Source organism: Salmo trutta, chromosome 1 (assembly GCF_901001165.1).
Source record: "Salmo trutta chromosome 1, fSalTru1.1, whole genome shotgun sequence".
Lineage (NCBI taxonomy): Eukaryota > Metazoa > Chordata > Actinopteri > Salmoniformes > Salmonidae > Salmo > Salmo trutta.
Genome location: NC_042957.1, coordinates 61,497,151 through 61,514,258, shown reverse-complemented (window position 1 = coordinate 61,514,258; position 17,108 = coordinate 61,497,151). Strand labels below are relative to the sequence as shown.

Below are 17,108 nucleotides of genomic sequence, written 5' to 3'. Positions count from 1 at the left end.
GTTCATTACATAGTCATAGAGAGTTATTTAAGGGTACTACGAGTAGCGGTGGCATGGGAATATGCTAACCCACAAATCCCCATACCTCATCCCCCCTTCCCATATCTCAGCCTCTTGTAGACCGAGCCAAACCCCCTCCTCGTCCAAAAAACACATCTCTCTCTCTCTCTCTCTCTCTCTCTCTCTCTCTCTCTCTATGCAGCGATGAAGCAGAGCAACCTGAGCTCTCTGAGAAAGTCTTATAAAAGGGAGGGAATAAAACAATCACATCAAGCACATTGACCACCTCTCCCTCACACCCTGATCTGAGACATCTAAGACAACCTGTGTGTGTGTGTGTGTGTGTGTGTGTGTGTGTGTGTGTGTGTGTGTGTGTGTGTGTGTGTGTGTGTGTGTGTGTGTGTGTGTGTGTGTGTGTGCATGCTTTCTGCATAGATTACAGGAACTGAATGTAGTATAGGCTACTCATGTCACCGTCATTTCCTGTACTATGTCACAGTGATGCACTGCTTACTCACGTACAGTTAGGTCACGTATTGCACAACCGTAGCAAGTCACTTGGACAGCCCCTATGAATCTGTTATCCAGAGAAGAATCTCCTGAGAGGGATCTCTGTCAAACAAACAAATCACTCTCTTTCTGAACTGCTGCCTTGTGGTAAACTTGTTAAACTCTCTCTTTTTGTGTTGTTTCCCCCCTCTCTCTTCTCCCCTTCTCTTTCTCTCTGTTCTCATCCTTCCTCTCCCATTCTCCTCCTCTATTGTCTCCCTTTTACACTCTCTCCCTCTCTCTCCACCTCTTCTTTCTCTCTCATCTCATCTACACTTCTCTCTCTCCCTTTCTCTCTGTTCTTATCTTTATTCTCCCCTCTATCATTCTCTTCTCCTCTCTTTTCTCCCTTTTACTCTCTCTCTACCACTCTCTTCTCCCTCTCGCTACCCCTCTTCTTCCTCTCCCTTCTCCTTTCTCCCTCTTCCCTTGTTGAGCCTTGTTGGCGTGGGCTCTAGTTCTGTTCCTTCGCTCAGTGAACCCAGGGTAAAGAGTGTCTTGTTACACCAGTACTGGCCCTTCTGATAAAGCCCAGTATTGTGAAGGATAATCCTCAGAAACAATCAGGATTTCACACAGACAGCACCGTGTGTATTTCTGCAGTCCCTAAACACAAATATTAACACACCAAGAACATTCACACACACACTCCCATACAGCCAAACATACGTAGCGTACAATCGCTCAAACACACAACACTCCAAGTCAGAGAATGTATTATTACTGTGCACTGCACTCCTGTGGTGGAAGTAAATGTCAGGACAAAACTCACATCAGGTTACAAACTCTCTCTACAGGTTGTTTTCCTTCCTTTGTATAATTGCCTTACCCTGGTGTGCACCGCTTCCTCTCTTTCACTACTAAAGCCAGCTAGCTACCTCACCACCGATGACTGACGGACACCAGAGATTGGGAAAGGGGAGCAGAAGTAACAGTAGTATAAATGACCTGGAATGGGAATGTCCTTCTTCTCCTTCTTCTCTCTCTCTTCTCACTTCCTTGTTTATGTATGGAAGGAACCCAGCTCTTAAGCTGTCCACATTTGGGTGAGCCGTGCTGTTAAATAAACAAGGGCTTTGTTGGGATAAACCATTGTCTATCCTCTATTGTCCCGCGGGATCAGTGAGGTGCTCAGGTACTCACCTGAATGGAGGGGGGACAGGTCAGCACACGTCACGGATGGAAGTTGGAACACTAGGCCAAGAGAGGGATCGAGGGTGGCTGGCGGTGCTGTACAGACAGGCAGGCTCCTCCTGGTGCCTGGAATGCTTCCATACGGCTGTCATCATTCCTCATCATTCCTCATCATTCCTCATCATTTCCGGTGATTGCGGAGGGCTCCAGAGGATTCCCATCCATCACTGGCCACCAAAGGGAAGAGGAACAGTAATTACAACTCAACACCCTCGGGTCTCACTAATAACCATGGTAACAGCAGGCAGACGGATCGCTGTGAAACCGTGTCATTCTGTCATTGGGCCAATTACTACAATAGCTGTTAACACTCCCCTCGTCCTGTGACCTTTGGCCTAGTGTGCCTGTACACCTACTTTAGAATAGGGTGTTATAAGCAGGCTGTACAGTTTGAGAGAAGTATAGAAACTAAGTGGTTGAGCGACATGTTTGCCACTGATCTAATAAGGACAGGGATAATATAAGTGGTTCATGTGGATGTCACCCCATTTTAACACCGATTACTGTCTTTGTCTTGTATCTACGGCCAGAGGATCAGCACTCAGCATGACAACACCTTGTGATTTCAAAGCCAATCCTACATCTTGGCTTAACTCATTGCCAAGACACACACACACACACGCCACACACGCACACTCTCTCACATACACACGCACACACATACACACATTGGTCCCTGTGGCCTCAACCCCACTAGGTTGTCCAGTCCTCCTTGTTGTTTCAGCTGTGAACACGGGAGAGGAATTACTGGTACTACCACTGCACTGATACCACCTTCCTCCCCATCACTGACACCACACACATACTGTACACACACGCGCACTCTCAAACACACCACACACACACTGTACTACAATTCTTTGTAATAGTTGACATACTGTATGACCCAAAAAAAACATCTCACAGCACCACACAACAACAACAATACCGGTAAGCCATTATGTCAATGTCAACTACATAATAGTTTGCAGACCGCAACATTCTCTAAAATGGACTGGTTTAGTGTCAGCTCATCGCTGGCAGACTGCAGATGAATAAATGCAGAGAAATGGAGAACTGCAGAGCAGATACATGTGTTATTCTACATGGCTCTTCAGCCTCTATAAACAGACCCTGGATGTGTCTCAAATGCACCCTATTCCCTACCTAGTACACTACTTTTGGCCTGGGCCTTGGGGAATGGGGTGCCATTTGAGATACAGGCACTGAGTGTCATGTCATGATAACATGTCAGAGTGTGAGGGAGTGTGAGGCTCTGTGGACTGACCCTGACCCTGGGACCCAGATGGTTGGTTTGTCTCTCCTCCCTCGTCCCTGACACCTCACTATTCCTTACCATGCTTTCACTCTCCAGCCCTTGTTTTCACATTCCAATCTGTCCTTAACGACCCACAATGCCTGGCGTATAGTATATACACACAAGCATGCATGCACTTGAGTATGTAAACACAAACACACACCCACAAGCATGCAGACACATACACACACAAACACACACACACACACACACCAGGCATGTAGTCTCTCATCCTTCAGACCGTACAGTATAAACATGTTGCTTGATATCTCTATCAACATGGTGTCTTGTCTCTGTACTGCAGATAACATTGTTTTTTAGCTCCATGTTTTGTCATAGTCCAACACATTTCTTAGGAACCTTTAGACCTTCTTACCTGTCGGACTAATCTAGCTGTTTATGTTCATGTGCGTACTGAGGGGTCAAAGTGGCCCCGATAACCTTGACATAGATAGTGGTAGCACTTGATAGCATACCACCCTCAGGGTAATGTACCCGGCAACGTTCTGTTTCACACCGTCAGACACTGTAAAATAACATCCACACATTGAGCAGCCATATACATCCGACAGAATGACTTCCAGGTAGGTAAATAGGGGCCTGTGGTGTTATTCACCGTCCTCAGTGTTAGGCTGTGTTTATTAGACATCCCAGGCCCCAAGGGCCACAACTGCTGCTACGGCCACAACTGCTGCCATGCAACAACATTTGAAATAGAGATGATTTACATTTCAAATACTGAAATGCTAGATAAAGGTTACAATCCTTCTTACATTTAAAGTCTTGGCAGCGAACAGGAAAGGCAATAATATAGTCCATCTTTCTTGCTGCATACTTTAGTATTGTTTGGGCTGGCACAGCAGCCATGTCCAAAAATCTGTTTTGAGAAGCTGCTAAATTGATTATGTTGAGATTGGATATTTTTTACCAGTCTGTCTCACGCACAAATGAAACATTCAACGGTGGGATCCAAATATGCAAAAAACCTGCAACTTCACTCATCAATATTCAACGATTACAAAAGCTCCCCCTCCACCCCGCCTTGGGTCCATCCTTGACAAAACGGCTATCCTGGAGGCGGTGTGGCCGTGCCCAAATGCCCACGCTATGATACTATCCCCATCAGATATATCATAGTTATACAGGTGTGGACTCTGAGGCACGTGGTCGTCCAGTGGGTTGAGTACGCAGGTGGGGTGTGTGATGCTACGTGTCTGAGACTACACACACACCATCTGCAGAGTTTCCACGTCACACTAATTGCCATCGCAGACCTGACGTACGTCCACCTGCAAGGCTCAAAAAGCTATTTCTGGCACCGTTTGGGGTGTTCTCTTCTCTTTCTGCATACCAAATGATCTGGCCTGGTGTAATCCCCTCGGTGCAGCATGATGAAGGCAGATTTATCTAGCGCTGCGTTGCTGGAGCATAGAGAGAGACTAATGCCTTTCACAGGCCTGTATCAGGAGTCAGGACACAATGTGCCGCTCTGCTCTGCTCTCCAGTCTCAGGTCTTAATGGCTGCACCCAAAGCATTCCCAAACTGTCATTACTGGGATAGATGGAGTATATGGAGGAATATGCAGTCTAATGGAGCTGAGCAGCAGCAGGTCTCAACTCAAGCATACTAAAGAGCCCATTAATCCCTTCTAATTCTATCAAGAATTGAGCTGCAGAGGGATAAGAACCCCACTAAGTTCCAATCCAGAGACTGTCTGTAATGCCATGGAGACCGACCCTGGGAGAAAAGATTATAGGCAAAGAAGAAATAACTCCTCTTTCTCCACTGTTGATTCAATGTACAACATTAAGCTGCTTGAAACTGTGCCTAATTATGAGTAGTATTTGGCGGACTATAGAAGTTTCTTGGTCATTACATTACCAGAAAGAAGACCTCAAAGGAAGCCTGGTGGGGGAGTTTTAAATGCCTGGGTGATGTTATCCCATCTGATAGTATGATAGGCAGACAGCAGGTATGATACAGGTGTCCTCTCCACCTCCACTAGACAGGTATGCAGGTGAGCTACGTGCCCGTCTGTCTGCCTGCCAGCCTGCCTGCAGTAACAACCCATCACAGGGTTCCCTACCTCCACACCATTGATTCTGATCGCCCGCCGTAACATCCGCCCATGGAACTATTCTGTTTTTAGACCTGTATTTTATCTGAAAAACAAATGTCTTATCAAATGAATTCCCCAGCCCTAAGTATGTGGAAGAGGGAGAAAGTGTGCTTTATTTTCTTTCAGAATGGAGCGTGGAGACGGTAATGTGTTTTACAGGCTGAGATTGGGGCTCAATCAGCCTCATCTAAATGACCACAGGCCGGCTGGGGCTACTGATGTATGTGTATACTAAACTACAGCCACAACTCACACAGTGGAGAGGGCTGGAACTAGTGGGACCTTTCAGATAGACAGGACACACGCCTCAGTTAGTCTGGCCTCTCTGCTCTATGGACTGGAGGGAGAATCGGCCTCCTCTTGTCAATCCCATTCATTTGTTAGTCTTCCCTGTGGCTCAGTTGGTAGAGCATGGTGTTTGCAACGCCAGCAGGGTGTGTGCAACGCCAGGGTTGTGGGTTCGATTCCCACGGGGGGCCAGTACAAAAAAAACATTTAAAATGCATGAAATGGTATGAAATGTATCCATTCACTACTGTAAGTCGCTCTGGATAAGAGTGTCTGCTAAATGACTAAAATGTAAAAAAATTACAAAAATTTGAACAAGGTCAAAGGGTCACCAAGGAAGACATCTACAGAGCAATCAAGATGTCATGTTTGAGAGGCTGTGTTGTAAGCTTAGTAGAGCACCTACTCTTCTCTCCTGCTCACCCAAAAAGAAAACACACACACACACACACACACACACACACACACACACAATGATGACCTAGACAAAAACAGATAGACAACAACATCTTCACAAGTGCAGGCATTTACAGTGCTAAGGAATTAAATGTGTCTCTTAGTAACAGTATTGACACAAAACAGGCCTGACAACCACCGTCACATTCCTTCCCAGCCAGAAGCCCCACACCCAAATCCCTCCTCCCTCTCTCCCCCGTCACCCCTTCCCCACTGCCAACTGCTCCATTACTCCTTCATTACTGAACCCCAGCTTCTCCCTTCATCCTGTTCTCCCGCTGCATGCCAGCCCTCCCCTTTCCTCACCTCCATACACACCCATTACTGCAGCCTTCCCTTTCTCTCACTCTGATCTCAGCTGCCTTTTATTCTCCTCACTCAGCCAGGAAGTGGATTGGAAAAGAAAGAGAATAAATAAAAAGGCCTCCACCTCCCCAGCCCACTATCTAGCCAGGCATCGCCATGGCAGCATGATCCCCAAAAAGCCCCGCACGCTCTGCTGCACTCCAAAAGGATTGAAAGAGAGAGGGAGGGAGAAAGGAGAGAGGGGTGGTGGAGGGAGAAAGTAGGTGTGTTCTTTCCCAGTCAGAAACTAGAGGTGAAGTCACTTGTGACTTTAGAATTCAATATTTTTTGTTGCTCTCGGTTTCACCTCTAACTTCTCCTGAACTAAGCTTGAACTTAATTACTGGCCATGTGTGTGTGACGAACAACTGATTCTTTACTCTATTGAGCATATAAACAGTCAGATGACAAACATTGTCTCTGTGTAGAAAGAAAAAAAGTGTGTGAGACATTTGAAAGAATATCAGTGGACAATAGGAGGTCAAAAGATTCAACATTCATTTTATTGGTTTGGTTTTTTGAGTACAGTGGTTATTTTCAGCCATTCTGGCATTCACAGGGAATACAAAAAACACAAAACTGGAAACAAGAAATAGCTTTCTGATAATAGCTCTGGCTCAGTCTAGTCGTTATGACAATAACAACAACTCTGTGTACCTGATCAACAACACAGACACATAACACATAAACGTGAAAAAAACGGTCCAAAAATGGCACTAATAATACTTTTGAAATTCTGTGTGGTTTATAAAAGGACATATTTACATTCAATTTGAATAATTATCATTTGGGAAAAAAACTAAAACATATACCGTATGAGAGTGACATATTAAGAGAAATAAAACACTGATTATTCAAACTTGAGATAAAATATATATAATATCAATTATACTATCAGAGTAGGTTCCATTATGTAGTTCAAGTGCTATTAATAGGAATATACAGGGGACCTTTGCCATAGGCAACACGAGGCAGCCATTTTGGCTCCCCTGTGAGAGTGGCATAACTCAAGGTGCAGCTCAGAGATCAGGGTAATAGGTCAAAGGTTACAGGGTTCAGTCATAGCTCCGCCTCTGAGACACAGTAATAAGTGGTTAGTACAGAGTACAGACATGGAAAAGCGTGGGAGTGAAGGGGAGGGGACGTAACCTGGGCAAAGCAGATTTCCACCCTATCACTCCTGGGTAACTGAAGTTAAGATAAGATACTTGGTTTAATACAAAGTGTTCTCTTTTGTCTTTGTCCATGACATCCTCTACTAGTTGCTGTGTAGTTAGAGGGTGAAGGATGGAGAGGGTACTGGTAAAGAGGGCACACGAGGCCAGTGCTTGTTCCTTATTGGTTGCCAGGTTTTGTCACTCCATGCAGCGCTGTTGTTCCATGTAGAGGTCTGAAATAACAGTTCAGTTCTGACTGTCTCCTTTCACACAATGAGACATCAACAGAATTATAGTCAGGGGACGTCAATGAGACATCCACAGAATTATAGTCAGGGGACGTCAATGAGACATCCACAGAATTATAGTCAGGGGACGTCAATGAGACATCCACAGAATTATAGTCAGGGGACGTCAATGAGACATCCACAGAATTATAGTCAGGGGACGTCAATGAGACATCCACAGAATTATAGTCAGGGGGACGTCAATGAGACATCCACAGAATTATAGTCAGGGGGACGTCAAGCTGAAGAAGTGGAGTCCAGCTGATGATGTCATCATTCAGGCTGGTCAGAGGATGACCAACGAAGTGACGACCAATGAAGATAATTTAGAGACACTGACTGACCGTGTGTTTGTGAGAGCTAACCTAATGCACTGCCCACTAACCACCATCACATATAAAACATATTCTACTTAGAACAGGAAAAAATCATTATCATTAGCAGCTTCATCTATGACTCTCGTTTGAAAAATAGAAACATTTGTCGTTTTTCATATACAAAAATATCTGTAAAATTACTATGCATATCTCCATGTGGACGGGTTGTACTCTACAGTGATTTGGTGTGTGTGTGTGTGTGTGTGTGTTAGATAGTAGTGGGTGTTAGTGAGAGAGGTGGCACTGCGTGTGCGTGCGTGTCTTGACGTATTCATCAGAGCATGTGTGTACTTGCTAGAACGCTCTTTACCTGCTCTACTTCTTATCTCATCCCCCTTCCTTTTCACACACCTTCTCTCCCTCCCTGTCCCTCCATGTGCTGCTCACCTCTGCTATCTGACTGTCTCTCCCTCTCTCTCTCTTTCTGTCTTTTCTCCCATCCCCCATCCGTCCAGGTAGGTGAGGAGGGGTGTGTTGGGGCAGGTGGTGCTAGCAGACGGTCTGTTGGCTGGACAGGGGGCTCTCCAGAGACATGCTGGTGGGAGACAGGTCTGGACGGTTGTTCTTAAACATGGAGGAAATATAGAAGGCCTGGAGAGAGACACAGATAAAACACTGTCCGTCAAACACAGATACATGGAGATGGAACACTGTCCGTCAAACACAGATACATAGAGATGGAACACTGTCCGTCAAACACAGATACATAGAGATGGAACACTGTCCGTCAAACACAGATACATAGAGATGGAACACTGTCCGTCAAACACAGATACATGGAGATGGAACACTGTCCGTCAAACACAGATTCATAGAGATGGAACACTGTCCGTCAAACACAGATACATAGAGATGGAACACTGTCCGTCAAACACAGATACATGGAGATGGAACACTGTCCGTCAAACACAGATACATGGAGATGGAACACTGTTCGTCAAACACAGATACATGGAGATGGAACACTGTCCGTCAAACACAGATACATAGAGATGGAACACTGTCCGTCAAACACAGATACATAGAGATGGAACACTGTCCGTCAAACACAGATACATAGAGATGGAACACTGTCCGTCAAACACAGATACATAGAGATGGAACACTGTCCGTCAAACACAGATACATGGAGATGGAACACTGTCCGTCAAACACAGATACATGGAGATGGAACACTGTCCGTCAAACACAGATACATGGAGATGGAACACTGTTCGTCAAACACAGATACATGGAGATGGAACACTGTCCGTCAAACACAGATACATGGAGATGGAACACTGTCCGTCAAACACAGATACATGGAGATGGAACACTGTCCGTCAAACACAGATACATTAAGATGGAACACTATCCGTCAAACACACAAAGACAACCAAGAGAATCCGTCAAACATAAGACAGATATCCCAACCGCCAGAGAGACTGGTTATACTGCTCAGCCTGACCCAGATGAGATCCCACCATATAGGGACTGAATGAGACAAATAAAGACATGTGATGCACTGTCATTGTTTAGGCAGGCATGGTTGACATTATTTCATCCTGTAAGCCTGACTGACATAGGAGATCATATATCAACACATTTGTTCCCAATCCCACAGCTCCATAGAGCCAGAGGGAGGGGAGAGACAGACACTTACCACCCAGTAGGCGGTGAGGCCTCCCTGGATGAAGCCGGTGATCACGTCGGTGGGGTGGTGGCGGTAGTCGGAGATGCGGCTCAGCCCGGTGTACACGGCTATCATCACCAGCAGGAACTGCAGCAGCGGGCGCAGCAGACGAGCCCCTCGCCATGACAAACGCGCCTGCAGGTAGAACTGGAGAAGGAGAGCAGCGTCACATGATCAGAGGCTTCAAATATGAGAAGTGTGTGTGTGTGTGTGTGTGTGCAGGCACTCTCATGCATTTTTGCATGTGTCTGTGTGTGTGCATAAACTGCAATGTAGTTCGTTCTTTCCACAGTGAATTGGTCACATGGTACATTAAACAGAGTTAGCACACACACGTCTAGAGGGGGAGGAAGAGGACCTGGCATTAGTCCATCCACACTGGGCTCAGCACCCTAATAAACCTGTCCTCCATCTCATCTTGCCCTCCAGGCCCCATCATAACTACAGTAGAGGAGGAGTGTCAGTCAGGGACCAGACAGAGACTGACAGGGGGGTCAGGGGTTAACTGTAGAGATGCATGGCGCTGTTTCGGAGGTATTCCTCCGGAGGGGAGGGGAGCTGGTTAGGGGGGTTGGCTCACTCTGACTGGAAGCAGGTGTCAGTCTTCTTGCCCTCCAACCCCAGCAGCTGGCCCAGGGCCCTGGCTGCATATCGCTGCAGGTCCCATGGATTCTATAGGATACAGTCAGTCTGAAGTAGTAGTACTAGCTATACGCCAGGAAGCCACAGACGGGATGGAGGGAAGATAGAGGGAGAAGAGAGAGGGAGAAGAGGAGACAGAATGAAGAATGAGGCCCCCTGTTTTTCTCAGGCCACTCAACTGCTCTCAATGCCTCACTCTCTTTCTCCCTCTTTCTCTCTGTCCCTTTCTGATAAGTGGGGGTGAGGAGGGGAGGGGTGAGGAGGGGAGGACCCGAGAAATCTATTAACAATGTTTTTGAATGTTGAATCCTCTCCTTTTATCCGATTGAAATTTAATGAGTTTCATATATATTTCCCGTAAATAGTTTTGTGATTATTCCAGTCATATTCCGGACCATTGGAGACTTAATGAAGTGGAGGAATTCCATTTAGAATGTGAATGAATACATTATGGGCACAAATGCTTGAGCCATGATGGGCTTTTGTCTTCCTGTCATTTCTCACCCCACAATGTGTTCATCACCAATGGTCCAGTAGAGAGAGAGAGAGAGAGGAGGGGAGTGGGGTTCTCTTGTTGAAAGAAGCCTGTCGATCTCTCAGCAGGCCCCCCCCCCCCAAACCCCAAACAAGGAGTGCTCTGTCTGCTCTCCATCTCTCCCTCTATTCATGTTCCCTGTGGAAAACTTCCACCCTCTCCCTTTTCATTTCAGGCAGGACGGCTTTTGAAAACTTGCCTTTCTCAGAGTTTGCATGTACAATGTGTATATGTGAGTGTGTTTGAATGTCTGAGTGTTTGTGAGTGTGTGAGTGTGTGAGTGTGCACTCCATCTCTACAGGGACAAAGCGTCCAACATTTTCTTTCATAATTACAGTGAAAGTTAAAACTGTCAAAGATCATTCTTTCCTTCCTTCAACTAATCTGTAGTAATCCCAGCTAAAGCAGGTGACTTCAAGTGTATAAACGTTACTTGGCAGGTGTGATGTTCTTTGTCGCCGTGCAAGTGTGTGTGTGTGTGTGTGTGTGTGTGTGTGTGTGTGTGTGTGTGTGTGTGTGTGTGTGTGTCTCCAATTGCCAGTGACACTTACCGCCAGGTAGAGCATGGTGTACATGGCAAAAGAGGAATGGCCAGAGAAAAAGGACTTCCTGAAAGATAAAGGGATAACAGGGATGTCAATCATTAACCCAGTTATCTAGTGTCAATATTGCTCCATCTCAATCTATGGTAACAAACATTCATACCAATAGTTTCTCACAAAGACAGACTTTCACTTTGACTAGACTAGCGGCGTTTGGGTCTATTCTATCTCAATTCCAGTCTGTGCATGACTTTTCAGGATTGCATAACAATGGAAAAATCTAATATCCAATCCAACTGACAGGAATTGAGCTCGAATTGAGCCCAACTCTGATACACTGAAGCTTGATTCACATTACAGGACCAACCACAACTGCACTGTGCTAGTTCTGATATGTATTTTCACATTGTCCTTTCCAGCACGGTTCCAGCCACTATGGTGGGTGTGTAACCAGGCCAGCTCAGTTTGGCCAGGCCTGGCTTGGCCCTATAGTGTGAATAGGGAAGGCGTCTCTCTCGGTACTGACCTGGCCTCCTCCACCATCTTGTGTTTGGGCTGCCTGCAGTTGACCTGGGCCACGTAGGAGCCGGGGACGCAGTTGAGCGAGGCGTATGTCACGTTGCACACCGACAGGAAGTTAGGTCGCAGGCGCCCCACGCTCAGCTTGGCCATGTTGGTCAATGATTGGCCCACGCAGCAGCCGAACAGGAAGCTGCCCAGCTCCTTATAGAGGCAGGACACGTAGCGGTTGCGCACGAAGGCCCGCGATTGCACCTCACGGAATCGAACCCGGTAACACTCGCCCAGCGCAATCTGGCCGGGGAAGAAGAGGAGGAGCAAGAGTTAGAATCAGTCCTCTTCGTAAAAAAGCTGTGCTAGATACAGGTAGAGAAACGACGCAACACTTTCACAGCGTATTGTAAAAGAGAAGGTTTTCTCAATGACCTGACTAAATAAAGGGTAAATATTGAATGGCTCATAAATACATCTACTTCCAGGTGAACCTGTTGTCTACTAAGAGGTGATAGTATGTCATGTGTATATACTCAGTAAGATCCTACAGTGTGTAAGTGGTGTGTTGTGTGCCACACCGTGAGGCCAGTGATGACGATGCCCCCAGCGATGAGCAGTGCGTCAGGGATGGCCTCTCTCTCCAGGTAGGGGTAGGTGATGCTCTGGTCCCCACAGAAGAAACCCCTCCGGTACGGAGTCACCGCCTTCAACTCACACGCAAAGAACGGGATGGAGGCTGGAGAGACAGAGAGAGAGAGGGGGGTTTAGACACAGTTATGAGGGAGATGAAGAGACAGAATAGGAAGAAGTAAAGAGAGGAAAAGATATGAGGAGTGTGTGTGTGTGTGTGTGTGTGTGTGTGTGTGTGTGTGTGTGTGTGTGTATATGAGAAAAGAGTAAGAGTGACACATCGCACAGCGAGCCAAGACAAAGAGGTGTCATTGATCCTTGATCCTGTTTTATATGAGAAGGGTTTAGGAGACAGGATATACAGTGGGCTCCAAAATTACTGGCACCCCTGACTGGCAATGCACAAACAATGCTTAAACAAATATAAACAATATAATTATAGAGATAAACTCAAAATACCAACATGTGAGAAATACTGTACTTTATTAATGTTTCAATGGAACCAACCAAAATTATTTATTGATTTAATAAAAAATCAGTGTCCTCCAAATCAAGGTTTCACAATTAATGACACCCTTAAAGATTATTGTAAATAACATTTACCAAAATTAAACCACAAATTAAATTCCACTTATTTAAGTTTATCTAAGTCTTAAGGAACTATATTGAGCCATTACATAACTTCCTGTTTCACTAGGGTATAAAAATGAGGTAACACACATGCAATATCCCACTGTCATCCAACACCATGAAGAAAACAAAAGAACTGGCAGTTGAAAAGAGACAGATGGTCGTAGACCTTCATTAATCTGGTATGGCTACAAGAAGATCCACAAACGATTGAATATACCACTGAGCTCTGTCAGGGCAATTATTAAAAAATATAAAGATATGGAACAGTTGAAAACCTCACGGGTAGAGGACGCAAATGCATTTTGCCCCCCAGGATAGGGAGGAGGAGGGTGAGAGAAGCAACAAAATCCCCAAGAATCACTGTGAAAGAATTGCAGGCCTTGGTGGCGTCTTAGGGTCACCAGGTTTAAAAAATCTCCATCAGATGCCACCTCCACAACCACAGGCTCTTTGGAAGGGTTTCCAGAAGAAAGCCCTTTCTGACCCCAAGACACAGACACAAGCGCTTGGAGTTTGCCAAACGTCATTTAAATTACGACTGGAAGAAGGTGCTCTGGTCAGATGAGACCAAAATGTAACGTTTTGGTCAGATACAGCATCGGCATGTTTGACGTCGAAACAGATGCATACAAGGAAAGGCACCTCATACCCACGGTGAAATATGGAGGGGGGTCAGTGATGTTTTGGGGCTGTTTTAATTCCAGAGGTCCAGGGGCACTGGTTAAGATTGATGGCATAATGAATTCCACCATGTATCAGGCAATTTTGGCTGACAATCTGGTTGCCTCTGCTAGAAGTCTGGGACTTGGCCGTAGGTGGACTTTCCAACAAGACAATGACCCGAAACATACCTCAGATCCACACAGAAATGGTTCTGTGACAACAAAATCAATGTTCTGCCATGGCCATCTCAGTCTCTGGACCTCAATCCAATCGAAAACCTGTGGGCTGAGTTGAAGAGGGCAGTTGATTAGCGCAAACCCAAGAATGTGAAGGATCTTGAAAGGATCTGCATAGAGGAATGGTCCAAAATCCCTCCAAATGTGTTCCATAACCTTGTCATACATTACAGGAAAAGACTCCATGCTGTTATCCTTGCCAGAGGTGGTTGCACTAAGTACCAAATGAGGAGTGCCAATAATTATGAAACCTTGATTTTGGTTAAATTTATTTTGCATGATTTTGGTTGGTTCCATTGAAACATAATAAAGTACAGTATTTCTCACATGTTGGTATTTTGAGTTTATCTCTATAATTATATTGATTATATTTTTTTAAGTATTGTTTGTGCATTGCCAGTCAGGGGTGCCTGTAATTATGGAGCCCACTGTAGGCCTGTGTGCAATCTGAGGAGGGGGCAGGTCTTAGGCCTGTTAGTCATCCACTGACTGGATTCAAGATCTCCAAAAGTATCTGGCATTCCTTACATACTGGAGCTCCACCAGAGAGGCTGGAGGAGGGGGAGACAAGAGAGAGAGACAGAGATGACAGTGCAGAATGAAGGATTATTCAGGAGGAAAGGAGAACAGAGGAGACTGAGAGAGTCTATTACACAGAAAATGACAAAGTGGTGAAAGCCAAAGGGTTTTACAGTAAACTAATAGCCAGGCTACAGTATAGACTACACAGTGACTGCAGAGACCTCCAATAGAAAGGGAATAGAGTAGTATTTTGTGTCCAATAATAAGGGCATAGAAATAGTGTAGTGGAGCGTACAACATTAACCATTAACTACCACTGTATTGGCAGAATATTTATTAAATCAATGCAGTAACACATTACCTTCTTATTTTAAGGTTTGTTAATACTGTATCAAGTTAATTTCCTGGTTGGCTAACCAATTAAAAGTTTGTGTGTAAGGAAGGTGTAAAGGAGGGTGGTCAAGGTCTGGCTTTCTTAAGCAAACAAACCTCGCTGCAGCCTGCCCTGCCGCTGGTGAAAGTTCATTGGGTAAAGATTGTGCAACCTCGTTATGATACTGGCACCAGTCACACAGCAGGGAGCATGAAATCAAATTCAAGGCTAGATCTGAAATTAAATCTACACCACTATACTCACTCTGAACTTCCAAACTACCCTTCTAGTTCCTCTCTCTGCTCCCCACAGCCCCTCTAGCCCATCATGTAGTCCCCTATCCCATGCCCCCATAGCCCTCTCCCCCATGGAACAGGGAGAGCATGGGACTAATGATTAACCTCTCCCTCACTATAGAGCCTGGAACTGGAACGGGCCCAGGCAAACACTGCTGCAGCCAGGAAATCTCAGAGAGACTACGTGACAGGAGGAGAGGACAACTCACAGGCCATTAGAGATTGTAGATCAACAGTAGCAGACGGGAATAGGACATGGCTCACTGACCTTCAGTGTGACTTTCTGTGGCTCTACAGAGTTCAACAGGTTTCAGTCTACCTGCCCTATATAACCACGAATACTCTGCAGATATATCTCACCCACAGTACCAGTCAGTCAATCATAAATACTACCAAAACAGATCCATACAGCCACCCTTTCACCCCAAGACATACAGTTAAGAACCTACACACATATCAATGTACCTAAGGGCCAATACAATTTAGGAATGAAAAAACGAGGAAGTAGTGTAGCGTCATTGGCTTATAAGCAGGGTAAAGTTACTGTAGTATACAGTAAATGTCTGCTTGTGACCTTTGCTAATACTGGAAGTATGTTTTTGTCAGAGAGAAAGACCAAACACAGATAACGACATATCCTCTGGTTAAGAGAAGGCACGGGAGGGCCAGAAAGACAGAAGAGGAGAGGAGAGGAGGGAAACACGTTGCAGGCAGATAGCAGAGGCTCTGACGACAGCAGAGAGAGAGAAGAGATAGACGCAGGGAGAGCGAGAAAAAAGCTAGACGGAGGGGAGAGAGCGAGAGAGATAGTGCAAACATCTCACCTGACCCTGATCTCTGCCTGATCTACTTCTCCTGCCAGAATCACATGCTCCTCATTTCAGATGCATTTAGACCACACACACACACACACACACACACACACGCATGAGATACACACACGGCACGTACATAAACACACCATGGCGTGCGACTCCAAGCTGCAGCCCTCTACAGAGCCTCTGACATCATGCAAGGGCCTAACTCCAGACTACCGTAGAAAAGCCAGATCTCTCCCAGAGAAGTGAGAGAGAGTGGCTGTCTTGAGTTGGTAAGGACCCAATACCATGACTCAGTACAAAGACAGAGATGAAGGTAAAGATGTTGTATATGCATCAGGAGGCCTTACTTAGGTACTTAAAGGGGTAGACAAGGATTTTGGCAATGAGGCCCTTTATCTACTTTCCCAGAGACAGATGAACTTGTGGATATAGTTTATGTGTATCTGCATGCAGTTTGAAGAAAGTTGATAATTGGCATTAGCAGCTTGTGAAACTACCTCTAAGTTCCTTCATACTGGACACAGATACATACAAATGGAATCCACGAGTTCCTTCCACTCTGGGGAAGTAGATAACGGGCCTCTATCCCTTTAAGTGTCTTTGAAGGCCTTCCAGCTTCCTTTGATGAACTGACCCCCCCCCCCCCCCCCCCGTTGGGTTCCAGTCAGTCAGGTGAATCTAATAAAGACATGATTACTGAGGTCTAATCAGGTTAAATACTCTGGAGGAGGAGAATCATCTAAGAAATGTGTTTACTGAATAGACTGTGGGTCACAGATGATATGGGTTGGCCTGGCTAGAAACCCTGATTTTGTTTACTTGGTGGTTCTGGGTAGAGGTCGACCGATTATGATTTTTTCATCGCCGATACCGATACCTATTATTGGGCCCCAAAAACCCCGATACCGATTAATCGGCCGATTTTTTCCCCCCCATGTATTTGTAATAATGACAATTACA

The 17,108-nt window shown here is 45.6% G+C and overlaps 2 protein-coding genes across 2 annotated transcripts in view; both read right to left on the bottom strand.

Annotated features, from left to right (window-relative positions):
• Window positions 1–1,831, bottom strand: part of LOC115204391 (uncharacterized) — a 33,954-nt gene extending 32,123 nt beyond the window's left edge. The window contains exon 1 of the mRNA XM_029769927.1: window positions 1,693–1,831. The gene's annotated coding sequence lies outside the window, so the exon portion shown is untranslated. The remainder of the gene's footprint in view (window positions 1–1,692) is intronic.
• Window positions 1,832–6,725: 4,894 nt separating this feature from the next.
• Window positions 6,726–17,108, bottom strand: part of LOC115204313 (phospholipid phosphatase 3-like) — a 33,391-nt gene continuing 23,008 nt past the window's right edge. Inside the window, exons 2-6 of the mRNA XM_029769780.1 lie at window positions 12,553–12,710; window positions 11,988–12,274; window positions 11,471–11,528; window positions 9,713–9,889; window positions 6,726–8,661 (exon numbers count right to left, since the gene is read on the bottom strand). Of these exons, the coding sequence (XP_029625640.1) occupies window positions 8,560–8,661; window positions 9,713–9,889; window positions 11,471–11,528; window positions 11,988–12,274; window positions 12,553–12,710 (782 nt within the window). The 3' untranslated portion in view covers window positions 6,726–8,559. The remainder of the gene's footprint in view (window positions 8,662–9,712; window positions 9,890–11,470; window positions 11,529–11,987; window positions 12,275–12,552; window positions 12,711–17,108) is intronic.